Raw genomic sequence first — 21,167 nt, 5'->3', positions numbered from 1 at the left:
TCTATAATCTATCTATCTATCTATCTATCATCTATCTATCTTCTATGTAGACAATGTATACAGTTAAGAATTGTGAAGTGTCTGCAGTTTTATCCCACTTGCAGTCTAATAAGCTAGCTTGCCATAGTTTCATGAATGTTGGCAGAAAACATGAGACTCCTGGTTCAGAAACAAAGGACTTTATCACTCACAGTACAGCAAGCAGTGTGAACACACAGGCATGTGTGTTTGTTTCTCTTGCCCCCATCATCTGTGGGGGCAACATGGATGCTTCTAGATAGATACCCACATCAGCAGTGAGTAGTAGTATAGGAGAGGAATTCTAAGCTTGGGAAACCTGAGTCTTAATAATAGGCAATAGGCAGACTGGTCCTTTGCTCTGGAAGGAGACATTATCTCTTTTGTCTGAGGCTGTTCGATATATAAACATCCATGAAAAGATAGTCTGGAGAAAATGGCAGTTAGTGCCCCACTATAAAGATGTGTAGAGACACAAGAGACCCAGAAAGAACTGTCTATCTCTTATTTATTTATCTGTAAATATGTACATGTATATGCATATATGAGGTTTGAAAGCTAATAGTGACTCCCAATACTTTGAGGCTTTCAACTAAGTTTGTGTGGAGAGTGAATGTATTGGTCACTGGTCAGATTTTTAGGCCTGGGTCTGATGTCCCCTAACTGCCCAGATCAGAGGTTATTATGGCCACAAACTGCACTCATGCTCCCCCCCCACCCACTCCCCACCCCGTCTACTATCTGTAAGGCAAGTTATTGGTCAGGAGGGACCCCAGCTGAGAGTGAGAAAATGCGGGGATTTGGTACAGCTCATTCTCCACCACTCTAAATGGCTGTAGCTTGGGCACTTGTAGTTCCCTCAGATTTGGGAACTAGACCCACTGTTTCCTTTAGCACGAGTGAGACTTCCTTTATTTGATCTCATTTAGCTCAGTTTCAGAGTCAAATAAATTTTAGGCCTGTACTTTGCAAGTATGAATTGAAAGTGGGGTGGTGGTGGTTAAGGACTTTCTTGGCTTTGACACCTGGATTACAAAGTACCCCAGGAACAAACTGTCATTCATCAAGTTTGTTCAAGACACACTGGATTTCTGTCTTCCAGTTCAGGGTGGGCCCTGAAGATCTGTGCAGGGATGAATTAGCACCGTGTTAGAGAGGTGCTCCTGAGTCACCCTGAATGCCCTCTTTTTGCAGCAACAGTGGCACATATTTTAAAACTTTTTATTTAAGTAATGCACAAATAGAAAAACATGAAGATCTTAACTTAGGTTAAGAAGCAGAATACTACCTGAATCCCAGAAGCCCCTTGCAGTCAGTATCACTGTCCCCAAAGGTAACCATCCAATTAGTTTTACCTGGTTTTGAACTTTATATAAATGGAATTGTGTATTATATACTCTTCTGTGTCTGTCTTCTTTTGCCCCATGTTACATTTGTGGGAGTCATGTTTGTGTGTGGTTGGAATTTGATTATTCTCATCACTGCATGGCAATCATGTAGCAGTGGTTTTGCCCCTCGGGACGTTTGGCAATGATTTTGTAGCACAGCTAGGTGATGTTCTGGTTGGTAATCCTTCTAAAATGCACAAAATAGCCCTCCACAACAGGACCCAAAATAGCAACAATGCCAAGGTTGAGAAATTCTGCTGTCTAGTATTCCTTCATGTGACTATTTCTTAGAGCCTCAACTTCAACATTCATGAGCATATACAGCTCAGCCCTGGCTTTGAAATTCTTGAAACCATGCTTACCACAGAAACTACCAAACAGGAGATGTTTTTTACATTAAGGATAAACATTAGGATCAAAATGAATTATTATATATAGTCTTGGCTATAGATAAAAATTGCATATTTTGGAACTGCCACAAGAATTTGAAAAGATTCTGGATTGGAGAATGCAGTGGGCTAAATTCAAGGTTTACATCAAAGAATGAAGAATTTAAGGACTGTTCTAAAAAAGCAGCTGTACTGAGGTATAATTCACATATCAAAAATTCACCCAATTTAATGACACAATGAATCATAATTCAAAGATTCCTAGTAAATTTACAGAGTTGTGGAACCACCAGCACAATCTAATATTTTATTATTGGAATATTTCCATCACACCAAAAATATTAGAATATTTCCATGACACCAAAAAAAGATCCTTTGTGTTCATTTACAGTCACTCCTGTTCCTACCCTGAGTCCCAAAAAACCATCAGCATATGTCTCCACAATATTTTCCTTTTCTGGATGTTTCCTAGAAATGGAATTTAAAAAATACATGCTGTATGAAAGAAAAGAAAGAGAGAAAGAAAGCAAAGAAAGAAAGAAGAAAGAAAGAGAAAGAGAGAGATGAGGGAGGGAGGGAGGAAAGAAAGGCAGAGGAGGGAAGGGGAGGGAAAAGGAAACGTAAAAAACTTTTGCTCACCTGATCCAGGTTTCCATTTTGATAGTTGCATCTATAAAAGAGGTCTGTTTGCTTAAGGTTTGCTGAGTTAGCCGGTTCCCGCAGGTCTACAGAAGAGCCAAGCATAACACCGCTCTCCTTCCCCATTTTGCTGGCAAAAATCAACAGAAGGACAGCTTATGAGGTAGGTACACAGAATCTAGTCAGCACAGCCTTGAGGAAAATTTTTGCAGTTGAACCAAGAAGGCCTTTGTTTGTTTTGGCAGATCTAATAACTAAATTCAAGCAAGGCATCTTTATAATGTATACTCTGAGAGGATTCCTAAGGGCTGTAACACCACCTTAACTCAATAGGAGTTGTTCTCCATTCTTGAGTTGGATCTTTAATATTAAGTCCTTAAGATGAAAATCACACTTGTGATAATCATGGGGAATATTTGTATTAGAGAAAAGTAATGAGCATGGCATCTAAAAAAGATGTTTGAGAAAGAAATATTCACTATAAACAAGCATAAAATGGTAACCAAATAGTCCCACTCTCAAAGTGCAAACCATCTGAATCAAATGATGCTATTGCTGACCGGGTCAGTATTGGAAGATATACAGAGCCCCTAACATGGGAGGGGCTGCCATGAACCCTGTAAGCCTTCTCTACGTGGGTAAGTGAGGGGCCCCAGGTGTGATTAGAAGGATGAGGAGCATAGAGGACAAATATGGTCAGATTGAGAGTTTGAGAGATGGAGCCAAGCCACTTGACAAGGTGAATCATCTGGAAGCCTCTTTCCTTCATCCAGAGAATGGGGATAGAGAGCAAGAAGGGTTTATTCCCCAGTTTGTGCTTTCTGCGTAGATTCTGAGGGCTGTGCAGAGCATTCCAAATTGTATACCTTCTCACATGCAAACTAGGCCCAGACCACAAAAGTTCAACAGTGAGGGCCTTGTGTATGTCTGAGGAGATATGTCTGACAGTCACCCATTTTCCATCCCTGACAAAAATCAAGCAGCTCTATGGTGTAAATCGGCATCAGTGTACAAACTTGCTGCATGACAATCCTGCAAAATTGTGGTCGGAAATATTTTGTCATAGTGTGGACTCATGAATGTTTAAACACATGGTCAGGGAATCAAGCTGCGAGAAGCTATTTTAAGCTTCTCCCACTTACTGAGATGAAATATCTTGCATATGCTACAGAGTGGCAAAAAGTAGAGAATTGATAGGCAGCCTGCACAGACATTTTGAATCCATTTATAATCACGTGTATCAATACATATTTATAAAATGCAACTAAATAAGGAGGTACACCCTGGTTTTAATGTATGATCAATTAAGAAGGAAGCCAGCATGTCAGGTTGCTCCTGTTTAAAAAAATAGAAAAAAATCCTAGTCTTCCCTCACAAGACCTAAGTTTTTTTTGTTTTGTTTTTTTTACATACTCAAATTATGTTTATTTGAAATACTAAAAAATTCACACTAAATGTATTGAATCAGACAACATATAAGTGTCTGTCTCTATCTGATGGTAGAAGGGGCGATGGATTGCAAAGGAGCCTGAGAAATCTTTTAGAGTGAGGGAAATCTGTATCTTAACTGTGGCAGTGGGTTCACAAGCATATACATTCATCAAAACTTATTTAATTGTACACTTTTAATGGACTCAGTTTATTTGATATGTTATATGTTATTAAAGTTGATTTTCAAACGTGTTGTTAGATCCAACAGGTCTGAGAACTGTAGGTGTAGATGGAGAAGAGAAATTCAAACAGATGAAAAACATCAACTTTGAAATAGAAATATGTGTATTCTTATGTTGACTATTCATTATAGCAGACTAAATCTGTAATATTCAGAAAATATATGAACCCCCTTTTTTTCTCTTCATAAAAGGAAGATAATATATACCTATCAGTTACCCTGTGGTTAAAATGAAACAAAATATGCAAAACACTTAATACCTAATAGTTATTTGGTTCTTCCATTTTATTTTTGGAATACTATCATTTTGTTTTTCTGGAATGTTTCTTGTGTGTGATTCCAACTTTCTGAGATGGTTTTCCTACTACATAATCTACCCTTTCAAATCAAACCATAATTTTTCATTCCACCTGAAACATTACTTTTTTCCCCATATTTACCATTCACATGTTTTTTGGCCAAGTGTTATTTACACATATCATGATGAATTGCATTATTATTTTTTTTAAAGCATGCATTTCAGCAGCCCTCAGTAAGTCATAATGAATAAATATATATATATATATATATTTTTGAGAGGGCATCTCATATTTATTGATCAAATGGTTGTTAACAACAATAAAATTCTGTATAGGGGAGTCAATGCTCAATGCACAATCATTAATCCACCCCAAGCCTAATTCTCATCAGTCTCCAATCTTCTGAAGCATAACGAATAAGTTCTTACATGGAGAACAAATTCTTACATAGTGAAAAAGTTCTTACATGGTGAACAGTACAAGGGCAGTCATCACAGAAACTTTCGGTTTTGATCACGCATTATGAACTATAAACAATCAGGTCAAATATGAATATTCGTTTGATTTTTATACTTGATTTATATGTGGATCCCACATTTCTCCCTTTATTATTTATTTTTAATAAAATGCTGAAGTGGTAGGTAGATGTAAGATAAAGGTAGAAAACTTAGTTTAGTGTTGTAAGAGAGCAAATGTGTGCCTGTAGACTATGTGTTAATCCAAGCTAGACGAGGACAATAAAACATCCACGGATGCAGAAGATTTCTCTCAAAACATGGGGGGTGAGGTTCTAAGCCTCACCTCTGTTGATCCCCAATTTCTCACCTGATGGCCCCCCTGAAGACCTAAGTTTTTAACTTGACCAGCTGGATAATTGTTGCAGGAATCTCTCCATCTCCTATGTGAAAGCAGCCATGGGGTATGTGATGAAATGTAGAGCGCGTTGGCTTTCTAGTTATAGTTCCAAAGGTAAGGCCATGTTTCTCAGGCTCTCTTCCCAGCCTGCAAATGCTTTTTGTAAGTCCTCAGGGAGTAGCTCACATGCTGGTGACAGGTCCAGTTTACTGTGTGACATGTCAGATGCATAGACAACTATCTCAGGATATCCACCTTGTCTTTGAACACTATAGACTGTTGGCCTTGTCTGTTTTTGAGCTTCAGAGATGGAATCATACAGTAGGAACTCCTTTATGTCTGGCCTTTGTATGACCCATCCTTACCTATTTACCATAAATAAGTGTGTTGTGGTCATTTGTTCATCTTCATTGCTGTGTAGTATTCCATGGTATAAAGACACCATGATTTATTTGTCAAACAGCTGTTGAATGGCAGTCAAGATATCTTTAAATATTTATAACAACCCTGTGTGGTGGGTGCTACTATTCCATCCACTTGGCAGATGGGAAACTGAGGCTTTGAGCAGCTTTAGAATTCCTTTACCTCACGTCACACAGGTCACTGTGATCTGGAGTCTAGGTAGTCTGGCTGAGGGCCCATGCTGTCCACCCTGTCCCTAGTATGCCTCAGTGCCTGAATGAGCTCTTTAGTGAAGGAGTTCTTTGATCTGTTTCTGTCTTTCTTCTGTCCATTTAAAGGATTCAGTTGTGAGGCTGTGGAAGCTCTGCCAGGAGACAAACATCCTGTCACCAGGGTGCATATGGACTCAACCCTCCCCTGGGACTGAGCTTTGTTTCTAGGTCGAGTTTGCTGAGCTCAGAGTAAGGGCTCTCCCAGGCGGTCCCACCTGCCATTTCTGAATCCCTGGCAAATCCTATGCAGGCCCAAACAGGGCCCTCCATTTCAAAAGCAGTTTTAAAAGATGAATTGACTCTTAAAAGAGAGTTTAGAGTGTTTATTTTGTTAGTATGTTTTTGGCTTTAATGGCTAGACTCTACTTTTGACACATGGAATATAAAGAAACCTGAGGACTCTTTTTTTTTTCTGTATTGAGGGTTCTTTTTCCCTACTGAGTCTTCTCTGGTTGTTCATAGCAAAAGAAATCTCAACTCACATTTTATATTTTTCAGAAAATTTTCACAAATACATTTTTCTTCCCATTGCTTCCTGAGAGACATTCAATTAGTATTACAGATTAATATCGAAAAGAAAAATCAATTTCCTAGCTCTGTGTCAGGAACCCAGTATCAGGAAGTTGATCAGAGGTAGGATGAGCCAGTCTGCTCCCGCGTCTTTCCCTGACCATCTTCAAACAGTGCAGAAGTTTGTTGGCTCTTTGGTGTAAGGAGAGTACAGAGGAGGCCCACACCTCCCGATATTCCTGCCCAGGAAGGCAGATCACGTACTTGGTTTCCTGCTCTGGAAAATCAGGAGTAATTTGACAGCCTTCAACGATAGATGGAAGATTTTATTTTTTTTTTAATGACAAAGTTGGTTATGTATGCATGTGTAGAGAGGTTAAATTATTTTCTCTAAAAGCATTTTATAAAAGTTAAATGTACAGGCTGTCCTCTGTAGAACTTTCTCCTTTTCTTCCAAATACTCTTTTCCACTGTGGAATCTGTGAACCTTGCCAACCAGAGAGTCCAATTAAAAAAAAAAAAAAGTACCCATTTTACTCATAGGTTGGTAGAGAGGGAGGGTGAGCTACTTAGGAAGGTCTGAGTTCAGTCTTCTTCAGTTGTGAAATGGCCTCTCTCCCTCCCCCAGTGTCTTCACACCTCCCTTCTGATCCCTCCCCGGCTGAGATTCTGTATTCCATCTCAGCCACTCCTTAGCCAATGAACCTGCTCACCCAATGAACCTGCTCACCACTAATTTCAAGGTAATGTGTAAAAAGCCACTTGTTCTAAATATAGGGCATTAGGTCTTGCTGGAAAAATTATTTCAACTTTGAAGAATTACTATGTCTGAAATTTCAGAACTAGTTGTAAAACCTTTGTCTCTTGAGACCACACATACTGTTCTCCTATAGTGTAGTTGTTTTTAGCAGCTAAAAGTTTGGAAACAAGACTTGTAAGCCAGTCTTTCCCCTCTGGTTGACACCAGAGAAGAAGGGTATCCCTTTGAAAAGGATTTCTAAAGAAAGGATTTTCTAAATGAAATATAAAAAGAATGAGGTGCAGAGAGAAACAACTCCAATGTTCAAATGCTTATAATGTTATAAGTACAAGGCTAGGCCTTATCTTCTGAGACATAAAGCCCTAATAGGGTGCCAGATAAAATTCAAGATGTCCAGTTACATTTCAATTTCAGATAAACAACGAATAATTTTTTAGTATATCTCTTATATAGCATGGGATATACTATGTGTTTATTTTTTAAACCTGGCAACTCTAACAAGGATGTATACTTTAAGGACAGTTTCAATCAGTTAATATTTTCTGCATGATGGTTTGGCTGGGATGTGGTGTCAGGAGCCTTGGGAGTGGCCCCTGTGTGTGTCTCTTTCCCATTGTGTCCACAGCTCCTAGCACAGTCTTAGGTGTGTAGTTGGTGCTCAATGGATATTTTCTGAAAAATTAATCAAAGAATAAAATAAGTATGGGATATGATGAATTCACGATGCTTATAATCTAGGTAGGAAGACAAACTCACATATATAAAAAGAAAATATGACTCATATATCTTATTTTAGATTTTACCTGGTTAATTTACTTGCCAGACTAGCCCACTTAGTTCAAGAAACCAGAATCTAGATACGTGAACATTTACTCCCACTTGAAAAAGAAGTGACAATTGGACATGAAATTGAACATAGTCTTATCTGAATTTGATGTAACCTTTTAAATCATCTGATTTAAAACTGCCTTACTAGGATTCCTCAAGGGAGGAACAACCTAAGACAGGCACAGTCGCAGGGGGGCCATCAGGTGAGAAATTGGGTATCAACAGAGGTGAGGCTTAGAACCTCACCTCCCCTGTTCTGAGAGAAATCTTCTGCATACGTGGACGTTTTATTGCCCTTGTCTAGCTTGGATTAACACATAGTCTACAGGCACACACTTGATCGTCTACATTTGCTCTCTTACAACACTAAACTATGTTTTCTACCTTTATCTTGTATCTACCTACCACTTCAGCATTTTATTAAAAAAATAATAATAAAGAGAGAAATGTGATATCCACACATAAATCAAGTATAAAAATCAAATGAGTACTCATATTTGAACTGTTTATAGTTCATAATGCATGAGCAAAACCAGAAGTTTCTGTGATGACTGCCCTTGTACTGTTCACCATGTAACTTATTCACTATGTAAGAATTTGTTCTCCATGTAAGAACTTGTTCGTTATGCTTCAGAAGATTGGAGACTGACGAAAATTAGGCTTGGGGTGGATTAATGATTGTGCATTGAGCATTGACTCCCCTATACAGAATTTTATTGTTGTTAACAACCATTTGATCAATAAATATGAGAGATGCCCTTACAAAAAAAAAAAAAAAAAAGTACACACTTCCAATGGTAAAATAAGTAAGTAACCGGGATGTAATGTATAGCATAAGGAATATAGTCAAAATATTGTAACAACTTGGTATGGTGATAGCTGGTACCTAGAATTATCATGTATATAAATGTTGAATCACTGTGTTGTACACCTGAAACTAATGTAATGTAATACTGTGTGTCAACTACCCTTCAATAAAAAATAATTACCTACAAAAAAAAAAACTGCCTTACTAGACATAATGTCGCCTACCTTTCTTTACATAAACTTTTGTTTCAATGTTTTAATCAAAGAAGTCATATATTTTTAATACCCTTACTTTTGAAGGGTTGAATTTGATCATGGATGTGTACTAACTAATCAGATATAACCTTGGAGCCTTATTATAAAGCAAAAATTACTGTTGGTTTGATCTATATTATTCTTCCAAGGAATTCTTAACTCATTATAACACTTTCATTTATAATAGCACTAAATAAAAAGCTAATATATCTGTCCAGTACAAAATTTAGGCATATAAAACTTGTTCATTGTTAAAGTCTCTTTTATTATTTTTCAGAATGTAATGATAAACATATGAGTAAATTTAGTATAATGATAAATTCATCAAATCTCAGAATTTTAAGGACCTTAAATATATTGTTTATAAGTGAGGCTACAGCCATACTTGGAGATACTGCAGTTTCAATTCTAGACCACTGCAGTAGAGTGAATATCACAATAAAGTGAGTCAAATAACTTTTTGGTTTCCCAGTACATATAAAAGTTATGTTTACACTATACTGTAGTCTATTAAGCATGCAGTAGCAGTATGTCTAAAGAACAATGAATACGCACCTTAATTAAAAAATACTTTCTTGCTAAAAAATGTTAACCATTATTTGAAGTTTCAGTGAGTCATAACCTTTTTGCTGGTGGTAGGTCTTGTCTTGATGTTGATGGCTGCGGAGTGATCAGGTTGGTGGCTGATGAAGGTTGGGGTGGCTGTGGCAAATTCTTTTTTAATTTTTTTTTGCACACAATGGCAATTTCTTAAAATAGCACAGTAATGAAGTTCGCTGCATCAATGGACTCTTTCTTTCATGAACAGTTTCTCTGTAGCATGTGATGCTGTTCGATAGCATTTTACCAAGTCAGTCCTCTCTAAACCTGCCTCTTCTTTATCAACTATTCTTTATATAATATTTATATCATATAATATTCTAAATCCTTTGCTGTCATTTCAGCAATCTTAACAGCCTCTTCATAGTAGATTCTATCTCAAGAAACCATTTTCTCTGCTCATCCCTAAGACACAACTCCTGATCCATGCAAGTTTTCATGAGATTGCAGCAGTTCAGTCACATCTCTAGGTTCCACTCCTAATCCTAGTTGTCTTATTGTGATTTCCACCATATCTGCAGTGACTTCCTCCACTGAAGCCCTGAACCTCTCAGTTATTCATGAAGATTGGAGTGAACATCCTCCAAACTCCAGTTAGTGTTGACATTGACCTCTTCCCATGAATCACAAGTGTTGTCAATGTCATCTAGAATGGTAAATCCTTTCCAGAATGTTTCCAGTTTACCTTGTCCCAATCCATCAGGGGAATCACTGTCCATGGAAGCTATAACCTTGGGAAATGTATTTCTTAACTAGTATGACTTAAAAGTTGAAATTACTCCTTGATTTAGGGGCTGGAGAATGGATATTGTGTTAGCAGACATGAAAACAACATGAATTGTGTTGTCTGTCTCCATTAGAACTCTTGGGTGACTAGGTGCACTGTCAGTGAACAATCATATTTTGAAAGGAATCTTTTTACTGAGCAGTAGGTCTCAGCAGTGGAGTTAAAATATTCAGTAAACCACATTGTAAATAGATGTGCTGTCATTCAAGCTTATCATTCCATTTATGGAGCACAGGCCGAGTAGATGTGGCCTATTGTTAAGAGTCCTAGGATTTTCAGATGGTCAATGAACATTGTCTTCAACTTAAAGTCACCAGCTTCATTAGCTCCTAACAAGAGAATACTTAACATCTTTGAACATCAGTTTTACCATCTGTGAAATGGACATGGTGTGACAGCCCATACTCACTGCATATGAAGTTTTTTTTTTTTCTTTTTGTAGATAATTGTTTTTTACTGAAGGGTAGTTGACACACAGTATTACATTACATTAGTTTCAGGTGTACAACACAGTGATTCAACATTTATATACATGATAATTCTAGGTACCAGCTATCACCATACCAAGTTGTTACAATATTTTGACTATATTCCTTATGCTATACATTACATCCCGGTTGCTTATTTATTTTACAATTGGAAGTGTGTACTTTTTCTTGGTTGTTGTTGTTAGGGCATCTCTCATATTTATTGATCAAATGGTTGTTAACAACAATAAAATTCTGTATAGGGGAGTCAATGCTCAATGCACAATCATTAATCCACCCCAAGCCGATCTCCAAACTTCTGAAGCATAACGAAAAAGTTCTTACATGGAGAACAAATTCTTACATAGTGAATAAGTTACATGGTGAACAGTACAAGGGCAGTCATCACAGAAACTTCTGGTTTTGCTCATGCATTATGAACTATAAACAGTCAGTTCAAATATGAGTACTCATTTGATTTTTATACTTTATTTATGTGTGGATACCACATTTCTCTCTTTATTATTATTATTTTTAATAAAATGCTGAAGTGGTAGGTAGATACAAGATAAAGGTAGAAAGCATAGTTTAGTGTTGTAAGAGAGCAAATGTAGATGATCAAGTGTGTGCCTGTACACTATGTGTTAATCCAAGCTAGACAAGGGCAATAAAACATCCACGTATGTAGAAGATTTCTCTCAGAACAGGGGGGTGAGGTTCTAAGCCTCACCTCTGTTGATCCCCAATTTCTCACCTGATGACCCCCCTGTGACTGTGCCTGTCTTAGGTTGTTCCTCCCTTGAGGAATCTTACCCGTCTCTGGCTAACCAGTCATATTCCGGGGCCATACAGGGAAATGTAAAGTTGGTAAGTGAGAGAGAAGCCTTATTGTTTGAAAAGGTTAGCTTTTTACTTCTTTGCATATTTATGCCCTGTAGCTTCTATGCCCAGCATTTGTCTTGAGGTATCTTTACCACTTGGAAGAATTATGATACTCAGTAAATTTGATATGAGGCACGAATTCTATTTAAGGGTTGTAATTAGGAAGGAAGAAGAAAAGCTATAGAAGTAGCAGGTGGCAGAAAACCTGGGAAGATTGATTATTTCTTTGACATACCTTCTTGTAGAGTAACTTCAGCATGTATAGGTTTTAAGCTACTACTTAAATTGCACACACACATTAACATAATAGGAGTATAGTTACCTAACCAAAGCATACCTGTAATTACCAGCCATCTCCAGTGAAACCAAGAAAACCAGTTAGGCACCTTAGGCATTTGTGAAAACTTATCTATGATATGGTGGATATTGTCCAACTGAACTTGAACAGTCTGAGAGAAATCAGACAAATTAAAACAACCCATTGCTGGGGAATGTTCACATCCCTTATGTTCTTTTAACAGTAAATAGTCTGTAGTTGTAAGATTTTGGAGCGCTATAATTTGCACTTCTCCTAATTCTTGATTGAGTTCCAACAGTATAGATCCAGTCAAATTTGTTGTTTTACTGTATGCACAGGCCAGCTTAGATATCTCCTTCCTCATTCCCATGGCAAGTCCAGGAACTGGTGGGATGAGTGCATCTACAGCTGTAGCAGCGCATGGATCTTTGTTGGAGTTTTTTGATGATCATCTTCTGGCATGAGTCTTCCAGTGAGTGCTGATGTTGGAAGTTCTTTTTCATATCATATCTTAGTTCATTTTAGGGGTAGCCCAATTAGGCTTTGATCCTCTGTATAAACACAAACAGACCCTTTGCCTACACTTTTATATGCCCTTTATACTCTTGTGTAGAACTCATTGGAGGTTACCGCACAGGAACTGCTCTTTTTTTTTTTTTTTGGTATCACTAATCTACACTTACATGACGAATATTATGTTTACTAGGCTCTCCCTTATACCAGGTCCCCCCTCTGAACCCCTTTACAGTCACTGTCCATCAGCATAGCAAAATGTTGTAGAATCACTACTTGCCTTCTCTGTGTTGTACAGCCCTCCCTTTTCTCCTACCCTCCCATGCATGCTAATCTTAATACCCCCCTACTTCTCCACCCCCTTATCCCTCCCTACCCACCCATCCTGCCCAGTCCCTTTCCCTTTGGTACCTGTTAGTCCATTCTTGAATTCTGTGATTCTGGTGCTGTTTTATTCCTTCAGTTTTTCCTTTGTTCTTATATTCCACAGATAAGTGAAATCATTTGGTATTTCTCTTTCTCCGCTTGGCTTGTTTCACTGAGCATAATACCCTCCAGCTCCATCCATGTTGCTGCAAATGGTAGGATTTGCCCTTTTCTTATGGCTGAGTAGTATTCCATTGTGTATATGTACCCCATCTTCTTTATCCATTCATCTATCGATGGACATTAAGTTGCTTCCAATTCTTGGCTATTGTAAATAGTGCTGCGATAAACATAGGCGTGCACTGATCTTTCTCATACTTGATTGCTGCATTCTTAGGGTAAATTCCTAGGAGTGCAATTCCTGGGTCAAATGGCAGGTCTGTTTTGAGCATTTTGATGTACCTCCATACTGCTTTCCACAATGGTTGAACTAACTTACATTCCCACCAGCAGTGTAGGAGGGTTCCCCTTTCTCCACAGCCTCGCCAACATTTGTTGTTATTTGTCTTTTGGATGGCAGCCATCCTTACTGGTGTGAGGTGATACCTCATTGTAGTTTTAATTTGCATTTCTCTGATAATTAGCGATGTGGAGCATCTTTTCGTGTGTCTGTTGGCCATCTGTATTTCTGTTTTGGAGAACTGTCTGTTCAGTTCCTCTGCCCATTTTTTAATTGGGTTATTTGTTTTTTGTTTGTTGAGGCGTGTGAGCTCTTTATATATTCTGGACGACAAGCCTTTATCACATGTGTCATTTTCAAGTATATTCTCCCATACTGTAGGGTTCCTTTTTGTTCTATTGATGGTGTCTTTTGCTGTACAGAAGCTTTTCAGCTTAATATAGTCCCACTTACTCATTTTTGCTGTTGTTTTCCTTGCCCGGGGAGATACGTTCAAGAAGAGGTCACTCATGTTTATGTCTAAGAGGTTTTTGCCTATGTTTTCTTCCAAGAGTTTAATGGTTTCATGACTTACATTCAGGTCTTTGATCCATTTTGAGTTTACTTTTGTATATGGGGTTAGACAATGGTCCAGTTTCATTCTCCTACATGTAGCTCTCCAGTTTTGCCAGCACCATCTGGTGAAGAGACTGTCATTTCGCCATTGTATGTCCATGGCTCCTTTATCAAATATTAATTGACCATATATGTCTGGGTTAATGTCTGGATTCTCTAGTCTGTTCCATTGGTCTGTGGCTCTGCTCTTGTGCCAGTACCAAATTGTCTTGATTACTATGGCTTTATAGTAGAGCTTGAAGTTGGAGATTGAGTTCCCCCCTACTTTATTCTTCTTTCTCAGGATTGCTTTGGCTATTCGGGGTCTTTGGTGCTTCCATATGAATTTTTGAATTATTTGTTCCAGTTCATTGAAGAATGTTGCTGGTAGTTTCATAGGGATTGCATCAAATCTGTCTATTGCTTTGGGCAGGATGGCCATTTTGACGATATTAATTCTTCCTAGCCACGAGCATGGGATGCATTTCCATCTGTTAGTGTCCCCTTTAATTTCTCTTAAGAGTGACTTGTAGTTTTCAGAGTATAAGTCTTTCACTTCCTCGGTTAGGTTTATTCCTAGGTATTTTATTTTTTTGATGCAATTGTGAATGGAGTTTTCCTGATTTCTTCTTCTGTTGGTTCATTGTTAGTATATAGGAAAGCCACAGATTTCTGTGTGTTGATTTTGTATCCTGCAACTTTGCTGTATTCCGATATCAGTTCTAGTAGTTTTGGGGTGGAGTCTTTAGGGTTTTTTATGTACAGTATCATGTCATCTGCAAATAGTGACAGTTTAACTTCTTCTTTACCAATCTGGATTCCTTGTATTTCTTTGTTTTGTCTGATTGCTGTGGCTAGGACCTGCAGTACTACGTTAAATAACAGTGGAGAGAGTGGGCATCCCTGTCTAGTTCCCGATCTCAGAGGAAATGCTTTCAGCTTCTCACTGTTCAATATAATGTTGGCTGTGGGTTTATCATAGATGGCCTTTATTATGTTGAGGTACTTGCCCTCTATTCCCATTTTGCTGAGAGTTTTTATCATGAATGGATGTTGAACTTTGTCGAATGCTTTTTCAGTGTCTATGGAGATGATCATGTGGTTTTTGTCTTTCTTTTTGTTGATGTGGTGGATGATGTTGATGGACTTTCAAATGTTGTACCATCCTTGCCTCCCTGTGATGAATCCCACTTGGTCATGGTGTATGATCCTTTTGATGTATTTTTGAATTCGGTTTGCTAATATTTTGTTGAGTATTTGTTGTAGTTTTTTTTCCATGTACATTCATCAGGGATATTGGTCTGTAGTTTTCTCTTTTGGTGGGGTCTTTGCCTGGTTTTGGTATTAGGGTGATGTTAGCTTCATAGAATGAGTTTGGGAGTATCCCCTCCTCCTCTATTTTTTGGAAAACTCTAAGGAGAGTGGGTATTATGTCTTCCCTGTATGTCTGATAAAATTCCGAGGTAAATCCATCTGGCCCGGGGGTTTTGTTCTTTGGTAGTTTTTTGATTACCGCTTCAATTTCGTTGCTGGTAATTGGTCTGTTTAGATTTTCTGTTTCTTTCTGGGTCAATCTTGGAAGGTTGTAGTTTTCTAGGAAGTTGTCCATTTCTCCTAGGTTTCCCAGCTTGTTAGCATATAGGTTTTCATAGTATTCTCTAATAATTCTTTGTATTTCTGCGGGGTCCGTCGTGATTTTTCCTTTCTCGTTTCTGATACTGTTGATTTGTGTTGACACTCTTTTCTTCTTAATAAGTCTGGCTAGAGGCTTATCTATTTTGTTTATTTTCTCGAAGAACCAGCTCTTGGTTTCATTGATTTTTGCTATTGTTTTATTCTTCTCAATTTTATTTATTTCTTCTCTGATCTTTATTATTTCCCTCCTTCTGCTGACCTTAGGCCTAATTTGTTCTTCTTTTTCCAGTTTCGATAATTGTGACATTAGACCATTCATTTGGGATTGTTCTTCCTTTTTTAAATATGCTTGGATTGCTATATACTTTCCTCTTAAGAATGCTCTTGCTGTGTCCCACAGAAGCTGGGGCTTAGTGTTGTTGTTGTCATTTGTTTCCATATATTGCTGGATCTCCATTTTGATTTGGTCATTGATCCATTGATTATTTAGGAGCATGTTGTTAAGCCTCCATGTGTTTGTGAGCCTCTTTGCTTTCTTTGTACAGTTTATTTCTAGTTTTATGCCTTTGTGCTCTGAAAAGTTGGTTGGTAGGATTTCAGTCTTTTGGAATTTTCTGAGGCTCTTTTTGTGGCCTAGTATGTGGTCTATTCTGGAGAATGTTCCATGTGCACTTGAGAAGAATGTATATCCCGCTGCTTTTGGATGTAGAGTTCTGTAGATGTCTATTAGGTCCATCTGCTCTACTGTGTTGTTCAGTGCTTCCATGTCCTTACTTATTTTCTGCCCGCAGGATCTATCCTTTGGGGTAAGTGGTGTGTTGAAGTCTCCTAGAATGAATGCATTGCAGTCTATATTCCCCCTTTAGTTCTGTTAGTATTTGTTTCACATATGCTGGTGCTCCTGTGTTGGGTGCATATATATTTATAATGGTTATATCCTCTTGTTGGACTGAGCCCTTTATCATTATGTAGTGTCCTTCTTTATCTCTTGTTACTTTCTTTGTTTTGAAGTCTATTTTGTCTGATATTAGTAGTGCAACCCCTGCTTTCTTCTCGCTGTTGTTTGCTTGAAATATGGTTTTCCATCCCTTGACTTTTAGTCTGTACATGTCTTTGGGTTTGAGGTGAGTTTGTTGTAAGCAGCATATAGATGGGTCTTGCTTTTTTATCCATTCTATTACTCTGTGTCTTTTGATTGGTGCATTCAGCCCATTAACATTTAGGGTGACTATTGAAAGATATGTACTTATTGCCATTGCAGGCTTTAAATTCGTGGTTACCAAAGGTTCAAGGTTAGCCTCTTTAGTATCTTACTGCCTAACTTAGCTCGCTTATTGAGCTGTTATATACACTGTCTGGAGATTCTTTTCTTCTCTCCCTTCTTATTCCTCCTCCTCCATTCTTCATATGTTGGGTGTTTTGTGCTGTGCTCTTTCTAGGAGTGCTCCCATCTACAGCATTCCATGTAAGATGTTCTGTAGAGGTGGTTTGTGGGAAGCAAATTCCCTCAGCTTTTTTTTTTGTCTCGGAATTGTTTAATCCCACTGTCATATTTGAATGATTGTCGTGCTGGATACAGTATCCTTGGTTCAAGGCCCTTCTGTTTCATTGTATTAAATATATCATGCCATTCTCTTCTGGTCTGTAGGGTTTCTGTCGAGATGTCTGATGTTAGCCTGATGGGTTTTCCTTTATAGGTGACCTTTTTCTCTCTAGCTGCCTTTAAAACTCTTTCCTTATTCTTGATCTTTGCCATTTTAATTATTATGTGTCTTGGTGTTGTCCTCCTTGGATCCTTTCTGTTGGGGGTTCTGTGTATTTCAGTGGTCTGTTCGATTATTTCCTCCCCCAGTTTGGGGAAGTTTTCAGCAATTATTTCTTCTAAGATACTTTCCATCTCTTTTCCTCTCTCTTCTTCTTCTGGGACCCCTATAATACGGATATTGTTCCTTTTGTATTGGTCACACAGTTCTCTTAATATTGTTTCGTTCCTGGAGATCCTTTTATCTCTCTCTATGTCAGCTTCTATGCGTTCCTGTTCTCTGGTTTCAATTCCATCAATGGCCTCTTGCATCTTATCCAATCTGCTTATAAACCCTTCCAGAGTTTGTTTCATTTCTGTGATCTCCTTTCTGGTATCTGTGATCTCCCTCCGGACTTCATCCCATTTCTCTTGCATATTTCTCTGCATCTCTGTCAGCATGTTTATGATTCTTATTTTGAATTCTTTGTCAGGAAGACTGGTTAGGTCTGTCTCCTTCTCTGGTGTTGTCTCTGTGATCTTTGTCTGGCTGTAGCTTTGCCTTTTCATGGTGTTAGGAATAGTTTGCAGAGCTGGGACGAGTGACGGCTGGAAGGACTTCCCTTCTTGTTGGTTTGTGGCCCTCCTCTCCTGGGAGAACAGCGACCTCTAGTGGCTTGTGCTGCGCAGCTGCGCGCAGACAGGGCTTCTGCTTCCTGCCTGGCTGCTATGGAGTTTATCTCCGCTGTTGCTCTGGGCTTGGCTTGGCTCGGGCAGCTGCTCCAAAGTGGTGGAGTCGCGTTGGAGGGGGAGCAGCTGGGAGGCTATTTATCTCTGTAAGGGGCCTCCCTGCTCCCTGCAGCCCAGGGGTTAGGGTGCCCAGAAATCCCCGGATTCCCTACCTCTGGATTAAGTGTCCCACCCTGCCCCTTTAAGACTTCCAAAAAGTACCCGCCAAAACAAAACAACGACCACAAAAAAAAAAAAAATGGTGGCCGCTCGTTTTTCTTCATTCATTCTCCAGCACCAGCCTCAGGCATCTGCTCACCAGTCTTGCTGCCCTGTTTCCCTAGTATTGGGGTCCCTATCCCTTTAAGACTTCCAAAAAGCGCTCGCCAAAACAAAACAGAAAAAAAAAAAAATTGGTTGCTCTCTTTTCTTATGTCCTCCAGCGCCCGGCCTCCGGTGCCCGCTTGCTGTGCTTGCTGCCCTGTTTTCCTAGTATCCAGGGCCCTCCGCCCACGCACTGTGTCTGCACTCTGGCCCGGATGGCTGGGGCTGAGTGTTCGGCAGCCCTGTGCTCCGTCTCCCTCCCATTCTGCCTATTCTTCTCCCACCAGGAGCTGGGGGGATGGGCGCTCATCTCCCGCCGGGCCGTGGCTTGTATCTTACCCCCCTCACGAGGCGCTGGGTTCTCTTAGGTGCGGATGTGGTCTGGATATTGTCCTGTGTCCTCTGGTCTTTATTCTAGGAAGAGTTGTCTTTGTTATATTTTCATAGATATATGTGGTTTTGGGAGGAGATTTCCACTGCTCTACTCACGCTGCCATTTTCCGATCCCCTCCATATGAAGTTTTGTGAAGCTCTGATATGGCTTTAGAAACTGTTAAGTTTCTGTGACAAGGAAGGGAGTGACCACTGTGCTATTTTTGCATATGCTTTAGTCAACAGTCACACAATTGTGTGTTCTGCACATGGATGAGAGGGCCATGTGCTGCTTGCTCTGTGCTGAGCTGAAATAGCAGGAAATAGCAGGAAATGAAGAGGAAAACTGGGAAGTAAAGGAGAATGAGTTTTGAGGAAAATTATTAGATTTCTTTCTATACTGCATGTTTCATGACAGGGAAGACTGAACAGAAGGAAACATTAGGGCTCTCTTAATAATTTTAACTATTATCTTTCACTTAATTATTATAATTATTTTATTAGTAGTATTAATAAATGTTTTAATTATTATTAATAATGACTGTTTTTCTTATTCTAGTCAACATTTTGTGAGGGCTTAACTATTGGTCAGGCCCTGTGATGTTTTGTGTACCTTTTCTTATTTAATTCTTATGAGAGTTCAGTAAGGCAACAACTGTTAGGAAAACTTGTCTACGAAGGAAGGGACTCAGAGGTTAGGTAATTTGCTCAAAGGCATGCATGCAGCCAGCAGCTGGAAGAATCAGGATGCACAGCCAGTCACTCGGGCCTTGATGCCTATGCTCTTAACCTTTATACCATTTTGCTTCTTCAAGGGAACATGAATTCAATCAAGGGAGGTAGGGCGGGGGGCAAGAACTTCTGTCTTTCTGCAGTTATTTTTAGTTAATATTGTTGAATTCACATGACAGTGCTAACAAGCTGCCTTCAAATCTGTAAGTCAGCCAAGACTTTAAAAATTTTTTTAGCATTCCTGTCACCAGCCCTCCCACCCTGGCCACCATGTCCTTCCAAGAGTGTTTCCCTACCAGGCCTTTCCCTTGGCCCGCACTATACACTTGGATAACTAATCAAGTTTTACCAACTATCATGGGCATGACAAATTAGTGTGAGTGATAATACTTAACATTCATTCAGTAAATTTTAAACCCCTATGATATTCCAGGTGCAAGGATTTCAAGACAAAGGTGGGTAGAGCAGACTCTACAAAGCCCCTAATCTAATGAAGCAGACAGACATGTCAGCAGATAATCACGGCCAACAATCATCCTCTGATGTCGGTTAGTGTTCCCTAGGTTTGCCGAAGCATCAAAATCACCTGTTTAAAAACAAGCAAACAATAGTTTCTTGGGCCCTGTCTCAGACTCCAATTGAATCAGAAACTCTTGGGAGAGGGTCTTGGGGATCTGTGTTTTTAACAAACACCCCTTGAGAATCTTACAATCAAGTAAATTGAGAAACAACTTTTCAGTAGAAACAGGACACTGTGGGGTCAGTGAAAGACGGTAAGTGGGCCCATGGGTGGGAAGATAAGCTACCTCACAGTAATGTTTAGGCCACACCCTCTTGAGTGCATAAGCAACTGGAGAGAAGGACAGTAGAGCAAAGAGACTGTGGGTGAAAGCTCAAAGCATGCAGAAGAGTGGTTTGCTCTGCATGGGGTTCGTATGACTGGTTCATGGAGTTAAGGCCAAGATGTATGGTAGAGAAAGCTGAAAAAGGAGCTCGTGGCTCCAGTGGAGCTCACAGACACCACAGGGATTTTACTCTGATGACAATGAGAGAATGGCCTGAGGGCGAGAGAGACAGGGAGTCCAGTCTGAAGACTGTCAGGCAGGTTCTTGTGAAGTTAGCTCACTAACAGTAGTGGGATGATTTGAGAGGTATTTCTTAGCTAAAATTGACAGGATATGGTGATAGTTTTTTTTTTGTAAAGAGAGAAGGGGCAGTATGATGACTCTTAGCTTAGATAATGAAGAGTCATGTGGGCCATTGCATGTGGTGAGAATTACAGGAAAAGGAGCAGCAGGTAATGACAGGGAGTGAACTCTGTCTTGATCATGCTGAATTTCAGTGGCTCTGGGTAGGTATTTGGATATCTGAATAGAGATTTGACAGCCCATCACATATTGATGATAGACAAAGCCTTGGGAATGGATGAGAGTCACTAAGGGGTGGACAGGGGAAAAGCAGAAAGCTGCTAGGCAGGGAACTATGAGAACACTGACATTTAACGCCTCTATTTTAAACACTTTACTTGCAATAGCTTATTGAATCTGTTTGAACTTACTGACAGGCATTAGAA

The 21,167-nt window shown here is 39.2% G+C and overlaps 2 protein-coding genes across 6 annotated transcripts in view; both read left to right on the top strand.

Annotated features, from left to right (window-relative positions):
* The window catches only part of PAPSS2 (3'-phosphoadenosine 5'-phosphosulfate synthase 2), an 87,370-nt gene that overhangs the window by 23,108 nt on the left and 43,095 nt on the right, over nt 1–21,167 (top strand). Inside the window, exon 2 of one of the 3 annotated variants that reach the window (XM_036924039.2) lies at nt 7,073–7,187. The exons of the other annotated variants lie outside the window; for them this stretch is intronic. Within the exon in view, the coding sequence (XP_036779934.2) occupies nt 7,161–7,187 (27 nt within the window). The 5' untranslated portion in view covers nt 7,073–7,160. The remainder of the gene's footprint in view (nt 1–7,072; nt 7,188–21,167) is intronic. 3 annotated transcript variants of the gene reach the window in all.
* Nucleotides 1–21,167, top strand: part of MINPP1 (multiple inositol-polyphosphate phosphatase 1) — a 190,887-nt gene that overhangs the window by 155,591 nt on the left and 14,129 nt on the right. The gene's annotated exons all lie outside the window — the stretch shown is intronic.

This window comes from Manis pentadactyla, chromosome 8, assembly GCF_030020395.1.
Source record: "Manis pentadactyla isolate mManPen7 chromosome 8, mManPen7.hap1, whole genome shotgun sequence".
Taxonomy (NCBI): domain Eukaryota; kingdom Metazoa; phylum Chordata; class Mammalia; order Pholidota; family Manidae; genus Manis; species Manis pentadactyla.
Note: the sequence above shows the minus strand (reverse complement) of the source record. Positions and strands in the feature narration are given on the sequence as shown.